This window comes from Arvicola amphibius, chromosome 1 (genome assembly GCF_903992535.2).
Source record: "Arvicola amphibius chromosome 1, mArvAmp1.2, whole genome shotgun sequence".
NCBI lineage: Eukaryota > Metazoa > Chordata > Mammalia > Rodentia > Cricetidae > Arvicola > Arvicola amphibius.
In genome coordinates, this window is record NC_052047.1 from 162,281,698 (window position 1) to 162,304,876 (window position 23,179).

Here is a 23,179-nt window from a genome sequence, read left to right on the forward strand (position 1 = left end):
TAGATCTATGTATGTCTCTCTTAGGGTACTCATTGTTGTCTTTGTTCTCTGGGATTGTGATTTGTAGGCTGGCTTTCTTTGCTTATGTTTAAAAACCACTTATGAGTGAGTACATATGATAGTTGCTTTTCTGAGTCTGTGTTACCTCACTCAATATGATGTTTTCTAGATCCATTAATTTGGCTGCAAAATTCATGGTATTTTTTTCTGCTGTGTAGTGCTCCATTGTGTAAATGTACCACATTTTCCTTATGCATTCTTTGGTCGAGGGGCATTTAGGTTGCTTCCAGGTTCTGGCTATGACAAACAATGCTGTTATGAACATAGTTGAGCACATGTCCTTGTGGCATGATTGAGCATCCTTTGGATACATACCCAAAAGTGGTATTACTGGGTCTTCAGGAAGGTTGTTTCCTAATTTTCTAAGAAATTGCCACACTGACATCCAAAGGGGCTGTACCAGCTTGCATTCCCACCAACAATGTAGGAATGTTCTTTTTACCTCACAACCTTTCCAGCATAAGTTGTCATCAGTGGTTTTGAATTGGCCATGTGAGAAGTACACTTGAATGCACTGGCACAGGAGAATACTTCCTAAATATAATCCCAGTAGCACAGACACTGAGAAAAACAATTAATAAATGGGACCTCCTGAAACTGAAAAGCTTCTGTAAAGCAAGGCACATGGTCAACAAGACAAAACGACAGCCTACAGAATGGGAAAAGATCTTCACTAACCCCACATCAGACAGAAGTCTGATCTCCAAAATATACAAAGAACTCAAAACAATTGGTCATCAAAAGAACAAATAATCTAATAAAAATGGGGTACAGACCTAAACAGAGAACTCTCAACAGAGGAATCTAAAATGGCTGAAGTACACTTAAAGAAATGCTCAACATCCTTAGTCATCAGAGAAATACAAATCAAAACAACTCTGAGATTCCATCTTACACCTGTAAGAATGGCCAAGATCAAAAACACTGATGACAAATTATGCTGGGAAATTAATTTTAAGAAACACCTAAGAAGGAAAAAAAAAGAGAGAAAAAAAAAGAAACACCTAAGAAGTTAGACTTTTGCAATTGAGCAAATTTGTCCTTAAAATTAATTCTGATTTAAAATTCTTTAAATTAATTCTCTAAAACAATTCTAAATTTTCTTATACTCTAATATATCTCCAATTTTACCACTTTGACCCTGTCCCTCTAGAGAACAGACAAAAGCAAACTGGACTCTTGCTGTTTCATCAAGGATGACAGGCCAGCAAGCTCTTGAGATCCATTCTTCTCTGTCTCCCAGCACACACCAACAACCATGCTGGGCTTTTAACCTTGGTACTGGAGATTCGAACTCAGGTACTCATGATTGCACAGCAGGCACTTTCAACCATAGAACCATTTCCCTAGACCTAAATTTTAACCAATTATTCACTAAATCTCTAAGGTTAAAAAAAAATCTGATTCAGAAAATAGGAGCTTGTGGGTGATGTCACCTCACTGTTACTACATGTAAAGCTTAGTGCTCAGTGATCTGGAACATCATCTATGCAATTCCATCAGAAGCCACACTGGGCATGATTTTGCTAAATTTGTCTTAAAGAAGATGTAATTGACATTTACTTAATAAGGTCAATGAGTCCAGGTCAAAAGACTAATTATAGTATAAAAATCAGTGGCCAATGAGAGACAACAGTCATCAACAAAGTTGCGAGGCAAATCTTAGCAGCGACTTCAGAACAATGCTTCCAGCCACAAAGTTACCTGAGTCTACAGAGAGGACGCAGTCTCATGGAGGAATATTTCCAGTGGTGCATCTATTGCTGCACCTGAAATGGATATGTCTCATAGATTCATCTTGTACTGTGTTCCACTGAGATTGGTTGTTGAGTCTCCAGGTTTCTTTTGCAGGAGACTCATTTTCCTCTGCTGGTGGCTCTATTACTATTTGGTAGCCATTTAAACAGATTGAATTCCATTACCAACAAACTTTGTATGCCTGAGGTCGGTGACTCAAGCACCTTATTTTTCTGCTCTGTTTTTCAATTATCCTCACCATGTTTGGCAAAATGAAACCATGGAAAAATCTGTTTACTCTGATGCAGTTTGAGCTGCCTTAACACGCAAATGATTTCTAAAAGCTTGTACTGAATCTATTTCCATGATCGACTTCTATTATCAAATTTAAGAAATATCCAAGTGGAAAAATAACCCTGACAGCCAGAGGCAAAGAATATAGCTTGTAGAATTTTAGCATTCCTGAACCCTACCCTGTTAACTGTGAGGATTGGTGTGGGCATGCCCAGCTCACTGTGGGTGGTGCCACCTTCAGCTGGTGGTGCTGGGTGCTATAAGAAAGCAGGTAGAGCAAGCCACGAAAAGCAAGCCAGTAAGCCGAACACATCCACAGTCACTGTGTCAGCTCCTGTATCCAAGGTTCCTGCCCTAACTTCCTTTAATGATGAACAGTGTTGCTTAAGTGTAAAGTGAAATAAACCCTTTCCTCCCCAAGTTGGTCTCTTCACATCAATGAAACCTTAACTAAGAGACTGAAATAATTTCCTTAAAATCACACATTGTGTTACCCTTGCTTGCTTTAGTATTTAACATGAACAATCCGATATTGGTGAATATTTGATAATTTTAACATACAATTTAAAAATTGTGCCAGAGAAATAGTTCAGTTGATAGAGGTATTTGCTGCTAAATCTAACAACCTGAACTCCATCCCTGGGTTCCACATGGTGGAAGGGAAGCATCAACTTCTGATAATTGTCCTCTGACCCTCACATGTAAGCTATGGCTTGCACATGCCCAAACATACAAACATGCAAACAAAATAAGAATGTAATGAAAACAAAAGAAACAAGGCATGAATGATGAATGAAGAAAGAAGCAATAGGGAACAAATTGATTAACTGCCCTGAACTGGCCTGTAGCACTGAACAGCACAACATAGAGTTCCCACTCCTGCTCATGGGTGCTTTTCTGCAAACACAGCAGCTCATCCCTTACCCCAAGCCCATAGGGAGCAGTCAGATATGGAAGAGTGAGTCTACACCAAATGTAAACATGGCAGCTAAGTTTGCATGGCATCTAGGTCTGGAACACTTGAATTCAGAGACTAGATCTGTGAGCCATCTAGAAAATTGTAAGAGCAATATGCCACCATGATGCCACACATTGCTGTCTCTACGCCACCACAATGCCACACATTGCTGTCTATATAATACCATGATGCCACACATTGCTGTCTATATAACACCATGATGCTACACATTGCTGTCTATATAACACCATGATGCCACACATTGCTGTCTATATAACACCATGATGCTACACATTGCTGTCTCTATGCCACCATGATGCCACACATTGTTTTCTATATAATACCATGATGCCACACATTGCTGTCTATATAACACCATGATGCTACACATTGCTGTCTCTATGCCACCATGATGCCACACATTGCTGTCTATATGCAAGCAACACCTTCTACCCAATGCCAATGAAAATCATACCCTTGGAACTTCACTTTTGAAGATTAAATTTCCAAAATAACTGCTAATACTATTATGACAAACTAGTGTGTTTTTTCTACTGAAGTAATTAATAGTTTCTAATTTTCTTTTCAGCACATCCTCCTTACTCTCTTAAATGTTATGTTGTCTGTGTGAACACTTTAGTTTATGGAGGAAAATTTTCTCAGAAAATCGACTGTGATAATGAAGTTCTCCAGATATGCTCAGCTGGGGCCATGGGCTACTGTAACACAAGATAGCTATGAATGTGACCAACAAAACATAATAAACTTACTTAAAATGTTTTTGCATTTTTTAGTAACTTGTGTTCTTGACACAAGTTTTGAGTTTTGCAGATGACAAGGACATGTCCTGTTATGCTGTCAAAATCAGACACAGGTGTGGGAGATGATGAGTCAATGGGTAGAGTGCTTGTTGCAACACCAGACGACATCAGCTAGAACCTCGATCTGAGTTCAACTGCTCTGCAGGCACATTCCTGGGTGGGTATAAAGACAATACTCCCAGCACTAAGAGAACAGAGACAGGAGAATCACAGAAACTGGCCAATCAGCAAATTTGTGAACTCCAGGTTAAGTGAGAGACACATATGAATGAGTGTATGTACCTGCACAGACACACACGCACACCCACACACACACACACACACACACATACATGTACCTGCACAGACACACACATACACACACACACACACATGCACGCACACACGCTGACAGATACACACATACTCACACACATACTTACAGAATAAACTTAATATTTTAAAAACAATGAGACAAACCTGGTTCTGATCCAATGCTATTCTTCTCTCTGAATGGTCCCGGCCATTAGAAACTAACTGATAAATCTGGTCAATTTTTCTCAAAGACTCTATGTATAATTACAGCTTCAGAGTTTTACCTAGAATATAACTATTCAAACAGATTTTAAAATGCCATCTTCCCGTTTTCCTTATTGGCAAAATTTCCTGATGGCCTATGGGGACCTCCAGAGCCTGAACAGCCTGTGAATTCAACTAAAAACATTGGACACACTGCGATTCACTTGAAATGACCAGAGAGTAATTTGTTATGCTATAAATTACTTTATGACTTCATTTGAATTTAGATAATTTCTGTTGTTTTACACATGTTGCCAACAGAATGTTGTTCTGGAAGAAAATTACCTGATACCTGCCAACATAGAGAGAGGTCACACTCATGACACCTGAGGTTTTCTTTTGAATGGGAATATTCATTAGAGAAAAGTGGCCTTTGTAAGTTATGGCAATACAAAAACATTGGCAAAGGAAAAATTAGAAAACCTGATTTATTGGGGGAAATGATTTTGAACCAGTTATGTTTAACAATAAAGATATTGTTATACTCAAAACAGAAACATAACTATGACCAAATGCTTTAAATAACAGAGTATGAGAAGAAGTACAGAGAGCACATTGGCAGGCTTGCAAATGTAGAAAATACTTGATTTCCAACAGGGTTTAAGAGTGGGTGGATAGCCGGGCGGTGGTGGCGCACGCCTTTAATCCCAGAACTCGGGAGGCAGAGGCAGGCGGATCTCTGAGTTCAAGGCCAGCCTGGTCTACAAGAGCTAGTTCCAGGACAGGCTCTAGAAACTACAGGGAAACCCTGTCTCGAAAAAACCAAAAAAAAAAAAAAAAAAAAAGAGTGGGTGGATGGCCATGATGATGCCATGTTCTCCTAAGACTCTCAGAAACTTAAGATAGTTTTTGAAAGGGGTTTTTCACATAGCCACAAATAAACCAGCATCATGAGAGAGGTTTAGTGACTGCAAAACAAATGCTATGAAATAGGAAACGTATTTTAAGTAATAAGAAGTAATCTAAGTAAAGCAATAAGCTTAAACTGTCTTGAAATATGAATATCTCGACATAAAAGTCTATACTCAGTGTTTCTGCCCAGAACTGTTCTAAAAGTATGCAAACTTAAAATTTGCTTATAATACTAAAATCTAAACCTACAACTCTGAAATAGTAGGACTGATTAAATTACAATATTACTGAGTAGTTTATAGCCATCGAAATATTCAGAAACTGCCGGGCGGTGGTGGCGCACGCCTTTAATCCCAGCACTCGGGAGGCAGAGGCAGGCGGATCTCTGTGAGTTCGAGGCCAGCCTGGTCTACAAGAGCTAGTTCCAGGACAGGCTCTAAAAAAGCTGCAGAGAAACCCTGTCTCGAAAAACAAAAACAAACAAAAAAAATATTCAGAAATGCTTTCAATGGTATCGGATATGTTAAGAGAAGAAGCAAAATAAAGCTAGATATGCCTTGTGATCTATTACTTTTTAAGTTATGGTTAAGTCTCAAAGTCTTCCAAAAACTTAAATTCAGACACGCATTGAGAACTAAGAATGCCTGCCAAACCCATTCTTAAGCCTCTCATATTTGATTCCTGATGAACTACCATTTTGGTATATGTATCTGGCCATAGATCTATTAGAATAAGAAAACAGCTCAGCTGAACATTTTGTTAATATAAATTCACAGATATAACTTAAATTATAATCCCCTGCGAGCCGAGGAAATCATTCAAGGGGTGGGTTGAAGTGCAGCTTATTTTCTCAAGCATGGTAAATCTCTCCAGATAAGTAAAGTTATTTTGTATATATTTATCAGAGATTTTTTATTCCTCTCAGAAAGAAGAAAATTTGTTGCTGGAGTTTCTGTCCTACCTGATTTCTGTCCTCCCACCAGATCCCACAGCCATTTAGCCCCAAAGAAATCACACAGAGGTCTACATTAACTATAAACTGATTGGCCCATTAGCTCAGACTTCTTACTAGCTAATTCTTATAACTTATATTAGGCCATTATTCTTATCTATGTTAGCCACATGGCTCAGTACCTTTTTCAGTGAGGCGGTCACATCTTCCTTGTTCTGTGTCTGGGCAGGACTGCCGAGGAATGGGCTTCCTTCTTCCCAGAATTCTCCTGTTCTCATTGACCTGCCTCTAATTCCTGTCTGGTTGTCCCACCTATACTTCCTGTCTGGCTACTGGCTAATCAGCATTTATTTAAAATATAATTGACAGAGTACAGACCATAGTCTCACACCAAAACTAGATATTTGCTTCCTTGCCTTTGACATAGGAAGAATACAGAAGTAAACTCTGTTTAAGCACCTGAGTGTAAAGGTATTCAAAACATCTTTGAACTGAGCATTCTCTGCTCCAGACCCTTGTCTATGTAGTCAGCCATTCCGACATGCTTTTGGTAGCTCTCTGAATACAGAAAGATTACAGTTTCTAAAAACTGCTTAACTTAAAACAGGAGAGTGTGTGTAAGTGCTTTTAAAACCCAAAGTTGATTTTTAATATGTGGAAAGACTAAAACTTGGCAAATAAAGTCTGAATGTTTAGAAAATTAAAATAGTTTCCAAAAGTATGCTGGCTTTAGGAGAAGGACAACCTTACAAATACACTGTCTTCTCTTCTTCCTAAAGAAGTAGATCTAAAGCAAGGGTGACATTCACTTCTGAATTTGATGATTCTCTGTATCGCCACACAGTACTCAAACAATTCTTGTAGAAATCAACACTGTTTTTTATTTACTCATCTGCATTACAGTCTAATCATAACAAAAGCCTGGCAGGAGTTCTTCCATTTCATACATTTTAGGAACATTTTTCATGTGCCTAACACAAGTCTTTTCTTTCGTAATTCAACTGCTACAAGTCAAATTGATTCAATTTAATTAACAAGCATTTATGCAGTGCCCAACTGTGCACAGCACTGTATGAGACATATAAAAGAGTGAGAAGATATGATCCCTGCTCCTAAAGAGCTACAGTCTAGACAGAAAAGATCAGTCATGCATGCAAGAAGCAGTAACCACCATGAAAAATCCCAGAAAATCAGTACAGATGCTACACTGAAGATACAGATGTGACATTCTAAGGAACCCCATTAGGAGAGTGTCATGAAATAGGAAAAGATTGGGAATAGATGCTATCTGTACAAGGAAATTTGGGGAAGTGAGTCAAAAACTGGCAAGAGAGCAGATCTGACCTTTCATGGCCGGTAGGAGGTCAAAGAGAAGGAGTCAAGTCAAAGGGCAACAAAAGCCTGAAAGTCGACTGCAGGGAAGGGAGAGTAGCTCAGCTCTGGAAAGGGATGCTGTGAGTTACGGGAGGAGACACTACCGAGGCTACAGCACAAGGCAAGAAGGGCTCTGCGTGCTGCCATTCAGTGAACTCAAACTTTAGATAAACATAATGTTTAAACGACACTATAAACTAAAGCCCTGACCGAAGGCATGATTTCCTAATCTCAACAACAACAACAACAAAAGCAAAGAACAAACGCAAACTACAACAATCAAAATTCAGGAATGACCATTGGAGGTTAAATGGGGAGACTCTGACTGGACACCAGTCATTAATGCTATCTTCTTTTGTTGAACTCATAAAGGGCCAGCTTGTCTAAGAACCACACACCTCTTTATGGTGATAAACTATTGTTAAGTCGGCACTGCAGGGAATATCAAATTATGTGTGATAAATATCTCCTGAAAAACATCTTTCCTTTCATACTGAATCCAGTTGTAAATACAAAGGTGCTGGGCATATCTGAGGGCTGATGGGTAGAAATAAAAAAAAAAGGAGGAAGGATGTCGTATTTTTAAAGTGAGCCAAGTCTCTTTAAATTAGAACCTCCACCTGACGATAGATGAAGAAAATGACAGAGCCCCACATTGGAGCACCGGACTGAGCTCCCAAGGTCCTGATGAGGAGCAGAAGGAGAGAGAACATGAGAAAGAAAGTCAGGACCGTGAGGGAACCTCCAGCTGGCGACAGATGGGGAAGGTGACTGAGCCCCACATTGGAGCACTGGACTGAGCTCCCAAGGTCCCGATGAGGAGCAGAAGGAGCGAGAACATGAGGGAGAAAGTCAGGAACGAGAGGGGTGCGTTCACTCATGGAAACGGTGGGACAGAACTAATGGGAGATCACCAACTCCAGTTGGAATGGGACTGATGCGACCAAACCGTCTCTCTGAGTGTGGCCAACAGCGGGGGCTGACTGAGAAGCAAAGGACAATGGCTCTGGGCTCTGATTGTTCTTCATGGACGGGCTCTGTGGGAGCCTTCTCAGCTTGGTCGATCACCTTCCTGGACCTGGGGGGAGTTGGGAGGACCTTGGTCTTAGCATAGAGTGGGGAACCCTGATGGCTCCTTGGCCTTGAGAGGGAGGGAGGGGAGGTATGGGTGGAGGGGAGGGGAGGGAAGGGGGAGAAGGAGGGGAGAGAAGGGGGAGAAGGAGGGGAGGGAGGGGGGAGGAGGAGGGAAGGAGATGGAAATTTTTAAATATAAAAAAAATAAACCATGAGAAAAAAAAATTAAAAAAAAATTAGTATTATATAAATATGACATTTATATGAGTGAGAAAGACATCAACTTTATCATCTCAACAAATTAATAAAAAGAGTATACATAAAACAGTAAGCCAACCAATGGTCACAGTGAATATTTCATTCAGATAGCTCCAGATTTGGAGGGGAAAATGGTGCTATTATATTCCCACTCCCAGTGGAAGAAACTGAAAAAGAGTCCATATAAGGAAATGCTGACTTTTTTAAAAGTATCCTTTAAAATTGATACGTTTAAAAATATTAATTATAACCAGTAATTTGTATCACTAGATCACACACCCACTTAAACTCAGTTTGAGAACACGTGGGGGAAGTAAGAGAGAAAGTATCATAACCCGCAGAAATACAGAATACGATGAGATTCTTCTTGCTCAAGGAGAGCTGATGAGCCCTTCATAGATGCTCGAGGCTAAGGCCTCGATGACCCAGCAGTGGTAGCATACAGGGCAGTGGTGCCCCAATGCTAGGTCACTGGCTCTTCCTATCGTCATTCACTATATTGATAAAGAGAAGTGAAAAGTACTTCGGAGCCTCCCAGGTTGTTTGATGAAGTTACTGGCCACCACCAGCTGCAGCTGTTTAAAACAAGAGAGAGAAAGAGAGATAAAAAATAGGCAAATGAAAACTCAGCTATCAGTGCACATAATGATTCTAAATGAGGTAGTTTGAAATCTATTATCTTTCCAGTTTGTTCCACTTTAAAACAATATTTGGAATTTTGTAGTCAAAATATCTCTATGCCATTTTACAAAATTCTCACAAATTCTAGGGAAAGAAGAATACAAATGATTCTTATTTGGTCCATAATTACTTTATGCAATAAATATAGAAACCCATTTCATTTCATTTTTTCAGATAAAAGTTTCTTTTGCCATTAGACACTTAGTGCACATTTATCAATAACTATCAACATTATGGAAAACCAGATAACTATCATGCTATACATTATAGCATCATTTTAAGCAATAAAGCTAATAAAGATAATAGTAAACCTTAACTAGAATTTATGTCACAGAAATCAAGACTTTCCACTCACAATTTTTAAAACTAATCTAGTAACATTCATTCCATAGACACACTATATCAGGATGCTTCTAATCCTTCATCTTTCAATAAAAATAGGCAGTGCTCACCAATCCCCTAAGGCAAACTGCATCCCAGTAGGTAAACACTCTCTGAGTAATTGTGTGGATTAAGCAGAATCATTACGGAGAAAAAAATGAACTCACTTCCCTCTTAGCATAGGATAATATTTGCCTAGACTGCAAAGGAGAATGTACTGGGCTGAACATGCAGAACTTTTGGAAGGCAATGTGAATGCCAGCCATGGAGGAGCGATCAGAAGCACCTGAGAGCTGGGGAACAGGAAAACTAATGGGTAAACAAGAAACTTGTCAGTCAGAACAAACAGAAATACTAAACCAGCGGGGAAAAAAGAAGATGAGAAAGAATAGAATTTATACAGAAAAATTCCCCCATAATCCCCAGTGATCAGGAACAGCATCTTCTAGAAATGAAAATGCAAGATAAGGATGGGGTTTCAGGTATCTAAGAGGAAGTCAGAGGATGGATGGGGAGAGTGTGGGAGGATACATTAGAGTAATCCCAGGACTTTAGAAGCTGAAGCTGGCAAATGGCGAGTTCAAGACTGGAGACCAGTCTTGAGATACCTAGGAAGTTTGAGACTAGTCTGAGCTACAAAATGAGATCCTGTTTCAGAAAACCAACAACTAAAACAAAAGACAGTCAGAGCCTCAGATTAATTTCCCTTCTTAGCACCAATGTAAAACTTATCATACGTGCAGAAGATTGATGGACTTCCTTCTTCGTCCTGGAAAATGTAAAACACAAGTGTTCAATATCTAGAAAACTACAAGGAGTTCCACAGTGAAGACAAGAAGCTCACATGAATGATTTATAAGCTTGAAGTTGAGACCCACCCACACCCCCATTTGCTAGGCTGACATTTGGTGCTGATTTTTCTGGGACAGAAAACCTTAAATATACTGACAGGGTTTCGTGGAGTTCTTTGCCCATACCCTATTCATATACTCAGACCATACAAATTTGATTTGTACCTTGTATGTCAGGAGCCACAAACAAACAGAGGGAAGGTTTTAATGGTGACCAATGTCAGAGGAAGACAAAGCAGCTTAGAGAAAAGAGACTATGAAAAGCTCAGAAACTTCAAAAAGAGGAATTAGTATTTTCATGAAGAGAAGATATTACTATTTTTAAAAAGAATGGGATGCCATTTAGAAACTAAAATAATTTGGCAAAAGTCAAGTTATGATGGCTAAAGTAAAAAGACCAAAACAAAATTTCAAAAATTAAAGCTAAGAGAAGCAGTAATTGTTAAAGTAAAAGGACATAGAATAAGAAATAAATAGGAATTTTACAAACTTGTCCAAGATGCCAAATATTAGGAATTCCACAAGTAGAAAATGAATAGAAAGAAATCACTAACAAGTAAATTGAGAAAATTGCATGCAGTTAAAGTGCCTGAATTTCCAGAGTGCTGGGGCCTTCTACAACAGAGACAGAATGTAGAAGAGTGTAATTGGATGCGTAGCAGAAATTTAGATATTGGATTGGTGAAATATAGAAAAATATTTATCTTGAGAAAATTAGTATAGGAAATAATACCATCCTAATCCAAACGAGTAACGTGAGCAGAATGCTTAGAGAGTGGATGTGAAAAGAGCCAAATCCTTATTTGCATTGGAATCAATAATTAATTGACAATAAAAAGAAGAGGCAATGAAACAGCAAAAATGTGTAATTTGGAGATGAGTACCTCAAGAAACAAGTAAGAGAGCTGAAAAAGTTTGTCTTGGTGTAGTTGGGTTGGGAAGCTGAGAGCGGGAGACAACTGTCTAGAGTAGGGGAAAGGGGCTGAGTTCATAATCGTGTGCATCTCCGCAGTGCTCCTCCGTAGCACTGGTTGGGACAAGACTAGTCTGCAACCTGTACAACACCGTCTTCACTCATGTCAGCTTCTCGTGATTCCTCTTACATTTCTGCATGCTGGGAGAAAATAAATAGCTTTAAAACTTTAAGCTTAAAGGAGACAAGAAAGCAATGTCTTGAGCCATGCTCTTTGGGACTATCCAGCATTTTTTCCCTTTTCTGTTGGGCCCTCCTCAGTGCGTTTTATGTACATCAGGAAGCTGAACAGGCCTATCTTCTGCAACAAGTCCTCACTGGCTGCAACCACCTATTAAATTCTTGCTCAGATCCAGTTACTGACTGAGGGGTCAGGGATTATGACCCAAGTGGGCTTGATCTAAAATGACAAAATACCACAGAATTTCAAGGAAAGAAATTCTCTCATCATTCCCAGGAAGCCACTCAAATTCAAGGCTCAGTTCTCTTTGGGAGTTAATATGTGGTCAAGGACGTGGATGTGGATCCAATAGCACCCTGGTAGACCTCAGCTGCAGTGAAAGCAGCCTGCTCTCGACTGAATCACATGGAAGTGGACTCAGTGTTGAGCACATTCTCAGTGTGGATTTTAAGTGAAGATCCAGACATGTGATCCCAACTACTTGAGAGGATGAAGCAGGAGAGTAGCAATTTCAAGGCCACCTGGGCTGTATTGTGAGTTTAAGACCAGCCTGATCAACTATTGTGAGTTTAAGACCAGCCTGATCAACTTAGACCTTATCTCAAAAATCTCGAAAAAGACAAGAACGAAAAAAAGACAGAAACACCAACCAGTTGGTGAGGAAGGAAGCATGGGATTTCAGCTCAATGACAGATCTTGCTCAAAACTTAAAAGGCTTTGGAGTTTCAACCTCCAGTTTCAGCAAAACAAAAAACAAGTGCTCCGCAGATTTACAGGGCCATGTTCGAGTGCTTTAATAAGTGTCTCTTTTCAAAATTAAAAATCGATTTGAGTTGAATATTTTTCAAAATTTCTAACAGGAGATTAATGTTCTACTACTAGAAAGAATTTATTGAGAAGTTTTGAGTTAGGAAAGATTTTTGTTCAAGTTGTTCAGCGTCCTTTTATTATCATTGTGTTGGTGGTGGAGGTCATGGTGTTGGATCAAGACTCATCCTTAGTTTTGACCAATAGTAGTACCCTTTATTTGAACAATGATGCATTGCCTTATTTTCAGGGGATTAGGTCTAACTTCACCACCATAGACACACAAATCCTAGATGTAATGTTGTGGACTAGTGATGGTAAATAAAAACTCTTTATGCCCAGTACGTTTGTAATTTATTTTTCTGAGTTATTTACAGCACGTAGCTGGTTACATCTGTAGATGCAGTTAGAAGTATATTTTAAACATTGAGGGGGTTTAAAAGGCAGTATAGTTAAACTGCTAACATACAACTGCTATCCAAGTTGTTTGGTAGGCCAAGTCCAGAAGGTTGCAAATTCAAGGAAAGCCTTGGCTGCAGAATGAATACAAGGGCAGCCTTGGAAACCCAGTGATAGCCCATACCCAAATAAGCAAATAAAAAGAAACTCGTGGACACAGTTTGGTGTAGGTTGATCCTTGGATTAAGCCTCAGTGTTAAGAAAATAATAAAAATGAAATGTGATAGGATAGAAAAAACTTCTGATGGTGACTATGGCGAGTTCAGAAGGGGATTCTTTGGTAGCTCCCATTTTCCCCATGTATAAAACTAGTCAAAGGAAGCCCCAATGCATGTGCTACTTGCACATGACCAAAGGGAAGTATTTATCATTCTCTGTCAGGTGTTAAGATCACTTTTTCATCTGTGCCCCTAAGTTTACACTGTTGAATTTTTCCATCCTGTTTTCTAACCACCTCCCATGGAAGAGAAACCAACACCTTGGATAGAAACTTAGGACGATCTGAGACGATGGATGGTGGGAACCATGGAAAGAGCTATTGGCGGCAACGATGCACTGGCCATCAAACGCCTCATGTGCAGGAAGGAAGAATGTACTCTTAGGAACACTAAGCATCCAAACGAAGCATCTCACCGACCTGCTCGCGCAGCTGCCATTTTCTTGTTTCTCATTTTGTTCTCCAAAGCTTGCTACACAATAAAAAGGGAGAAGAGAGTGCATTCAGATTTCTTCTAATTGACATTGGTAAAGACGTTATAAAACACACATATATATAATACATATATAATATATAATACGTATATAATTGTATTGTACCATTTTCATCTTCTTTTTTAGATCCAGATTTGCTGCTTTCTGGCCCTTGGCGGTAGCATTGAGATAATAGATGGTCAAACTAAATTAAAATATAAAATAGAATAAAACAAAATTGATGGCATTTCTCAGTTTCCCATTATTCTCCTTAAGACTATATTAACCAATGATAGCATGAAATGGGACACAAAGTACTTTCTACTCAAAGGGTGATATTCTGAATGTAAGAACTGATGTCCAGAGAAGCAAAGTGGTATACTTAGAACCCGTGTTTGGAGATGCCCATTTACTTAGCAGAGAGGATGAAGCGAGAAGATTTCATGTTCACTGGCTAGGCTACATTGGAAGTTCAAGGTCAGGTAAGGAAAGCAAGTGAGACCTTGGGGGTAGAGTAGCAGGTCACTCGTCTAACATGAATAAAGCTATAGGTTCAATCCCCAATATCACTGAAATAAAGCACAGTTAAAATTAGACAATGACTAGGGCAAAATCAGAAAGCTGACCCAAAAGTTTTGGATATGCCACCTAGTATGCTATCAATTGTTCCACAAGGCCCAGTGTTAGCTTCTTGGAAGTGTATTATCATCAGTTTAAATTACAATTACAGTCACCTTCTGAACAATGGCAAAAGCATCAATGAAAAGAGCAGGTCTGCCAAAGTTTAGGGAATGGGCTGAATGTTTGAACTCGCTATTTGGCCTTTAGCCTTTACAACCAAGAATAAAATCCTCAAGGGAATAACTTCATTAACATAGATTCCCTCCCCACTAGAATACAACATTTGCCTTTCTTCCTCCCTCAAAAAGAAACTGTTTCGCTGAGGAATAATTTTGGATTTTAAATGGCATTTACATTTCTGACAAAATAAATATCCTCATTTTCTCTTTGGGCAAAATGAACCAGCAAAGGGGAACTGTAGTAAAAAGGAAAGATAGCTGGTGCTGGCCCCACTACAAATAACTGGAGATTGAACACATTTTCTCTGCCCACCCACATGCCAGAGAATATCCTTTATGAGCCATCTGGTGCTGGCAGCATAATTATTGACATGGTTTAGTGGGTTTATCTCCTCTGTGGTTAGCTAGAGCTTGCCTGAAATTACATATAGGAAAACATCTGGGGCAGCATCTGGCATGAACTTGTGTGTGTGTGTGTGTGTGTGTGTGTGTGTGTGTGTGTGTGTGTAGAATAAGAATTTTCTTAGAAAAGTTTCTGGGTGTAGGTTAATATAAAGTTCTCAGTTCTGGGATTCCTTAAGCCTCTTAACTGGGTGTGTATCACATTTTCACTGACAGCACCTACAGAAAACTAACCCCAACGCTATGTGAATACTGAAAACCATGCAAGTGCATTTAATATAGTCTACTGGGAAATTCAAAACACTTGCAACATTCTCTAATGGAAATAAAAATCCAAGCCAATTGTTGGGGCCTCTTAAAGAAGAATGTGGGACAATGGAGTTTGAGGAAAAACATCAGTAGTAAACTGCAATTTGGATTTAAAGTCTTAAAGCAAAATTCAACCCCTTCAAGGAAATCTTTTTAACCCTGGTGCTGCCACGTTCCCTCTCTGTCAAGAACTGTGAAACTATGGCTCAAACATCAGAGTCGGCAACCCAGAGTGTTTTCTTTACTTCTTATACCAAGGATGTTCTTTGTATCTTTAGATGTTTAACTATATGTCATAACCAATTCTTTCTATCCTCCTAAGTATCGCTAAGAGTATGCCATAAGCCTGTCAGATGTGCCAATTTTTTACCATTGGGTCATAAATGTCCTAGGACAACTACAGATGAGACTCAACACCTGTGTAGTCTACAGTGTCATATTGCTGTGTCTGCTGTTTTCAGACACCCTTGAACCATTCCCAACAAGGAACTTTTAGATCTTCTGGCAGTCCCACTTGGTGCTGGAGAATTGTCTGTATTCTGTCAATCATGTTTTAAATAAACACTGATTGGCCAGGCAGGAAGTATAGGCGGGTAAACCAGACAGGAAGTAGAACAGGAGAATGCTGGGAAGGAGGGATCCCAGTCCTCACCAGTCCTCCCCAGTCCTCCCCAGACCACTGAAGAATCAGGATGTGACATACACCACCAAAAAAGGTACCAAGCCATGTGGCTAACATAGATAAGAATAATGGGTTAATATAAGTGATAAGAGCTAATAAGAAGCCTGAGCTAATGGGCCAATCAGTTTTATAACTTATGGAGATCTCTGTGTGATTTTCTCTGGGACTAAATGGCTGGGGAACTGTGCAGGACAGAAACCCCAATGAGCAGGCCCTCGTGTTACACCCACTGATTCCAAACTTTTGTTGGTGCAAATGAACAGAAGAAACCAAAGCAAGAGGGACAGGTGAGTCTTTGTCCCACTGATTGACCACTTCATTCGGGAGCAGATCATCCATGTGCTAATAACAATGTGATTAGTGTAGCTACTCCTTATGATTATTGTGGGGAAAATGAGTTACTCTGGGGTTTGGCAGATCTTTAGAGACAGGTATTGTAATACTGTTGTCCCTTTGCTTAAAAGCAAATCTCACAATAAATTATGAATGTAGTAGCAAAAGCTGCCCTTTGGGGTCTGTATGCCTGTCTGTCTGTCTGTCTGTCTGTCTGTCTGTCTGTATCAGACAAGATCTCATTTGTACTATTAAAGAAACTGAATCAAAGGCCACAGGATCCTTATTAACATGCTCTCAGAAACCGCACTCTCAAGAAATTGTGGAGAAAGAAAATCAATTCAAGGGCCACCTGGCAAATGATGTTTCTAAGAAGCATAATCTAGAGACCAGTGCTGCTTCCTAATCAGGTTCTGTGACATACACATTTGTTACTGTTGCAGGAGCTCTGCGTTGCTATGGCTCCCACCTGGAAGCTGCTGCCAAAGAAACGATGTGGACACTGAATGTACTGGGGTCTGCCTGGGTCCTACTTTACCATGTTAGTATGAAGCTCACTTAGAAACGAGCATGTCAGTCATGTTTGCTCATTTATAGAAGTGAAGATGGGCCTTGTTCTCATCCCTTTCTGTGACTTTGGCCATGAACACAGCCATGAGGAACAGTCACGATAACTGAGTCAGCATTCAGCTTGTTTATTCCAAGCTCGTTGGAGTTTCAGCTCTAAATTTTGCTCATTTCACCTTTAGATTCAGTCCTCCATATTAACCTTGTGGAGACAGCATCCCTAGAAGTGACTTCGTGCTTGTTGCCACTGACCCAAGGCAGCAGTGATTCCAGACTTTCTCATTAGGAGGGGCTGACAGGTAAAGAGGAGAATATCTCTCTTAGTTCTTCCAGAAGACGAATATTTTATACTGCTCAAGCCCAAAGTGAAAGGAAAACAGGGACAAAAATCCTTCAGCTAAATGTTCTTTTATAAATCACTCTGACTTTTCAGGGATAGCCTGGGGTAACTGGGGAAGGCTCTGCTCCTCTGATTCTGTTACTGCAGACGCATAGTTATTGACAGCCCACTAAGAAAAAAAAGAATGTTTTTTTTTTAATTTTCCTTTGGTCTTTAGCCCTAAAATATGGCCTAGAGGGTTCCCAAGGGGAATATTAACACAGAGGCTCATAATTTCTGTATTCACAGCCATCTGCTTTATGGAACAAGTGGTGGGGGCCATGCTGCGAAGGGGAATTCAACATGCTGATTAGATTTAGCGCTTAGCACTTCTGTTTCCCTTGCTTTAGCTGTTTACTGATAATTATTTTGGTTACTTGGGAACAAATCTTATAATCCTAGGGAGGCAGAGACAGATGCAGATGGCTGTGAATCGCATCCAGCAGGAGCAGAAGATGACTTGCGTGGTTCAGCGCCTACCATCATGCAGTCAGCAAAGAATTTGGAGGAGAAAGGGCTCAAATGGAGACTGAGAAGAAGCACATACGCCATCACCAGAACGACAGCAATGACCAGCCCGGGGTTAGAAAGCTGCCGCAGGATCTTCGCCATCCAGCTTGGGAAATCATGTTCCAGGGTCTCGCCAATGACTTCAAACATCCTGTTTTTCCCACTGGTGGTGGTAGAGGGGGGTTGAATTTAAAACAAAGGTAAAGCATGGTTACAGGGAGATAAGAAACTATTTCTCCAACACTGCAAAGCTTCTCTTGTGGGCTAAGGATCTGATAGTAAGCTGTCCATCTCATACTCTGACCACATCTTGTTAACTAAAGGGTACAATATGGACAGAACAGTCTCATCTTAGTACACACAGAGAAGCGAAGTATTTAGGAAAATTACTCACAGCTTCAGAAGAATTTTTAATAATGTACTTCTACAATTTTGATTGAGTGTTTTTTTTTTTTTTTTTTTTTTTTTTTGTTTGTTTGTATAGCAGTTCAAACCCTCCCAAGACAGCTGCTCTGGGAGGACGCTCTCTCTGAACTCGGTATTCAGTACACTCGGTTTTTAATTGGCTTTGGGAATGAACACAAGAAATAAACTGGAGGGATAAAATCGGCAAATAACCCAACATATCATTCCCCTCCACGGCTTCTTCTCATCGCCCAGCTGACGTCATTTATCAGAGATCTAAGTGGCAGCTGCACTCCTGAAGGAGGAGCCTTGGGCGCACAGATCCCTCATGCTGGACAGCGCCCAGTGAGAACACCCTAAGGGCTTAGGGTCTAGGAAAATCAGCTACTCTGAACTACAACAGTGAGAGCAGAAAGCTTTCGCTTAGCGTGGAATGTCTAGAATCGGTGAACTACTCATGGTGCCAAGTTGCTTCCTTTCAATACATATATTGATCCTACTATAAAATGTTGTAATTCACAGAAAAGTGAAATAGGCATATGTTCAGTTATGTTAGTATAGCATTACATATGCTTACTTTTGGTTTTTAATCTTTTAATATTTAAGCAAAATGGATATGCCCCACAATCCCCAGATCCGATGGAGTCCCCCCCCCCACTTTAGATTGGATAAATACTGTCTTTCAAGAGACATGGTGTAACCCCAAGTAGTTATCAGACTATGGATTAGAGTGTTTTCCTTTACAACAGACAGATAAGAGCTGACACAGAAAATCTAACTGAAAGGGACTAATGGCGACAAAAATGTCAAGCATTGTGCTCACTGTTAAAGCTCCACATGCTTGGATCTAGTGTATGACCGCAGATTGAGACCTCTGAACATGAACAAATGAACACGAACAAGCATGAACAAATGCCAACATGCTTGGTGTTATTGTTTTAGGTCTGTGGGAGAATGAGCAGCATTTAATGGATAAATATGTCTAAAATTTTTATGCCATATAGGTTGATTGCTTTATAGAAAAAATATAAAATTTGTATGTATTTTTACAGTGTAAAAAGAAGGTCAGGGGAGCTTAAGAACTATAAACTGTTCAGAATTATTGATGAAAATGGGAAGAGGCTATCAGATTGGAGGAAACATGATTGAACAATTAGAAATGTTTTCTTCATATTGTTATCAAAGAAATAGTTTTTAAATTACCAACAATTTCAATTAAATCCCCTAAATAATGATTTTAACAATTTTCTAGAAAACTTAGCAGAATGTGTTGGAAAAGTCCAGCAAATTGTTTTGCTGGGTAGGTAAGTGGGCTATATACATCTTAGCTGAAGATACAGCAATAACCTGAGAACAACCAGACAGCATTACTGTCCTCAAATTCAAATCCGAGGTCAAAATTCAAGTTTCATATTAACCTCTTTCAAATGCATTGTTGCTGGTTTGCTGCCCGGCCCAGGCACCAGATGTGGTCTAGGAACCCCGACAGGAGGGTAACACAGCAACACCCAGTCCCTAAGGGTAGCAAACCACAGGAATTGTGATGGTCTCATTCTAGAACAAAGTAGCCTTTCTGACCCTTGGAGTGAGGGGAGAGGAGTTGAGCATTGGCTTGCTCCACAGGAAGGAAGTTGCAGGAAAACTACCAGGAAACAGCAAACCCTTTTCTGATGCCCACTGCCAACATGCGGTGCTTTCAGAGCTCAAAAATAACAATATTGATAGTCATTGCACCTAAATGTGTCAGTCAGAAATTTATGGTAAAAGTCACGTACTATGCCATTTTTGCCATCCCTTGTTTCCTAGTAAAAATCGGTGTAAGTTGTTTTTTTGCTGAGGAACCCAAGACACCAGAAAGCCAGGGGCAAAGCAACTTAAGAAGCTAAAATTGTATAATCGTTTTAAGTTTCTGCCTGGTAATTCAAGTCTGGATCCAGCTGTGTCACCACCCAGCGTGGCATTTAGGTTTCCCTCACTTTGCATAAAAGAGCAAAGGTTCATTCTAGTGTTTTGCTGGGGAGGATGAAGATCAACTTCGTAGTAAAAGGTAAAAACATCGTTATAATGTACCTTAGATACAAACTCACATGGGTAAGGTTCACTAATGGTAGACTTTTCAAGGGTTTGTTATTCGAATTTTGCTTTTGGATTAATATGTCAGCTTCAAGACTGCAATTTCCTATTTAGTCTCCAGATGTCACTGTCTGCATTCTTTATTTCAGCCTACTTACCAACAGATATGTGATCATATGTATGCTTGCACATGTATGCACAAGTGTACAAGCAAACACATAGAGAAACAGAGAGAGATGTACAAGGTTTATCAGTCAGTTTCCCAAGTCTGATGGATACCAGATAATTCTGAACTATTTTAGGAACAATAACTGAGGGAAATATTGGTGTGAAAACATAGTAAATAAAAACTTAGTCTTAGTCAACAAACATTCTGACTTGAGAAATCCCTTGTGCGTGACAACACAAAGGGAAATTGTATTTGACCATTGGAGCATTGGGTCTAGCATTTACAAGACTTCCTGCCTTTACACCCTCTTCACATCAAATGCATGCCTACGAGAAACAACATGTAGAGATAACTGGGGGACTTGTGGGTTCACGAGTAGCTTTGAGGGAATGAAATCCTGTCCTCAGGATCCCAAAGACACTGCTTCTTGATGTGTATTTCAGAAAAACTATAGAAAAGCTAGCTTTAATGAGTCAAAGTGCTGTCTGAATCTTGATTGTTGATTGGAGTGACACGTGGGTAGAAAAGTTGTGAAAGGAGCATGCCAATTCTCAACTTATGAAGTCCCTTTGGATCACAATATATACAACTCTCTTTCAATGTGCATCATTACTTAATAGTGATTCCACCTCTTATTTAATCAATGGGAAATTATTGTTTTTCAAGGTCCATATGAAATCTAACCAAAGCTGATTTCTGTGTGGCTCTAATGATGCTATAGCATCAGGAAAGCATTCCTGTCTTCACTAGCATAGTCAGATGTTGCTCTTGGCTCTCCCAAGTATGGAAACAGCAAGACTTAGCATCTATATTGCATCCTTACAAAACATTTCCCCTTTATGACTCTCAAGAGAGACAGTAGATGGGAATTGTCTGAGATGTTCCATGTCACAGGATGACATGACTACCAAAGAATCTCATGTCATCTACCAATGACAAATGTCGTATTTCTAAAAAGCCTGTACAATGAATGACCAATCCCATTTCAACCCACAATAAATACTATGTTAAGGTCAAATCTGAACCATGAGAGACCTGAAGGGCCCACAATCAAAGGATGGTGGGAGGGAGACGATCATGTAGAGCACGGGCATGGTGGACAGGAAGAGGATGAGCAGCAGCATGCCAAGGTAGAAATTGTTGGATCTGGAAGCTTTAAAGACTCTGGCCTCGGGAACATTGCAGCACATCACAGCCCAGCACTGGAAATACATGGATGTGTGGAGCCTGAGGATGTTGATACCTGGAAGGCTCGGGGCAAAGAAGGAGCCCATCCTAGAAAGGAATGAGAACACTGCTCAATTCCAAATCCAGCGCCAAGTGCACACGACCTGTTCATTTTACATTGCTCCTCTTACCAAAATCAAAAACCATGTTGCTAGACACAACCATAAATACGACATCTATCAATAGTCCCATTTAGAAAAAAAAAATAACTTGCTTAGTTTGATGAGAAAGTTCATTTGCACAGTAATCTGAGTTTCAATATATCAATAAAAACCAAAGAGAGCCGGGCGGTGGTGGCGCACGCCTTTAATCCCAGCACTCGGGAGGCAGAGGCAGGCGGATCTCTGTGAGTTCGAGGCCAGCCTGGTCTACAAGAGCTAGTTCCAGGACAGGCTCTAAAAAAGCTGCAGAGAAACCCTGTCTCGAAAAACCAAAAAAGAAAAAAAGAAAAAAGAAAAAAAAAAAAAAAACCAAAGAGAACACTATACTTACTTCACAAAAAGAGTAGAGCCCTATTTTTTAAACTGTTCCAAGTATAATAAAATCTCTATTTTATAATAAAATCTTTATATTTTTAGAACTTTAGTTTTAATAGTTTGTACTTCCTAAGTGTACATAGTAACTGTTGAACTAACTGTGGTTACTTTTAATTGTCACCCCGACACAAGCTAGTATCAGCTGGGGAAAAGAATATCAGTCAGGGATGATTTAGATCAGGCTGATTTGTGGGTATGTCTGTGGAGAATTATCTTGATTACATTACATTAATTTAGAAAGACCTGCACAATGTGGATGGCACCATTCCCTAGGCAAGAAATCTGAACTAAAATAATATGAGCATGTATATTTATATATTCATTCATTGTTTTCTGCTTTGTATTATAGACAGAATAAGACTAGCTTTTTCAAGTTCCTGCTACCTTGACATCCCTGATATGATCGACTGTCATCCAGAATTGTGAGCTATAATAAGTCATTGGTCCTGAAAATTGCTTTTGTAAGTGTATTTTAATCACAACAGGGAGAAAAACAGAGGAACTAAGGTGGTGAAAATTTTGTATACTTACACATTTTTCAAATAGGAAGAAGAAATTATCTTATTGCACTTGAACCATCCTAAAGTTAATCCTTTCCTTTGCAAAGTGAAATCTTGTGACAATTGCAATTATCTCGCTTGTAGGGTTGCCAAGCAACAACTCTGAATGATGTCATAATGAACTGACTGCAAACTTTGTAAGAGGTTATTTTTTAATGGGAAGATAGATTTTAAAACATCACTGTGTACCTTTGCTACACTGTGTAACTAGCAAGAGAGAAGTTGGCATTGAAAAAAAGAATAAGTTACCAATTGTTCCAGTTCAT

At 39.6% G+C, this 23,179-nt stretch overlaps 1 protein-coding gene across 3 annotated transcripts in view; it reads right to left on the reverse strand.

Moving 5' to 3' along the window:
* Positions 1 to 8,824: 8,824 nt before the first annotated feature.
* Tmc1 (transmembrane channel like 1) overlaps positions 8,825 to 23,179 on the reverse strand; it is a 141,590-nt gene continuing 127,235 nt past the window's right edge. For 2 of the 3 annotated variants that reach the window (XM_038340559.1, XM_038340576.1), the window contains 5 exons: positions 21,626 to 21,865; positions 17,981 to 18,106; positions 14,088 to 14,166; positions 13,909 to 13,960; positions 8,825 to 9,513 (listed from right to left, as the gene is read on the reverse strand). In XM_038340559.1, coding sequence (XP_038196487.1) covers positions 9,491 to 9,513; positions 13,909 to 13,960; positions 14,088 to 14,166; positions 17,981 to 18,106; positions 21,626 to 21,865 — 520 coding nt within the window. In that variant the 3' untranslated portion in view covers positions 8,825 to 9,490. The remainder of the gene's footprint in view (positions 9,514 to 13,908; positions 13,961 to 14,087; positions 14,167 to 17,980; positions 18,107 to 21,625; positions 21,866 to 23,179) is intronic. The other variant, XM_038340564.1, reaches the window with a different exon arrangement.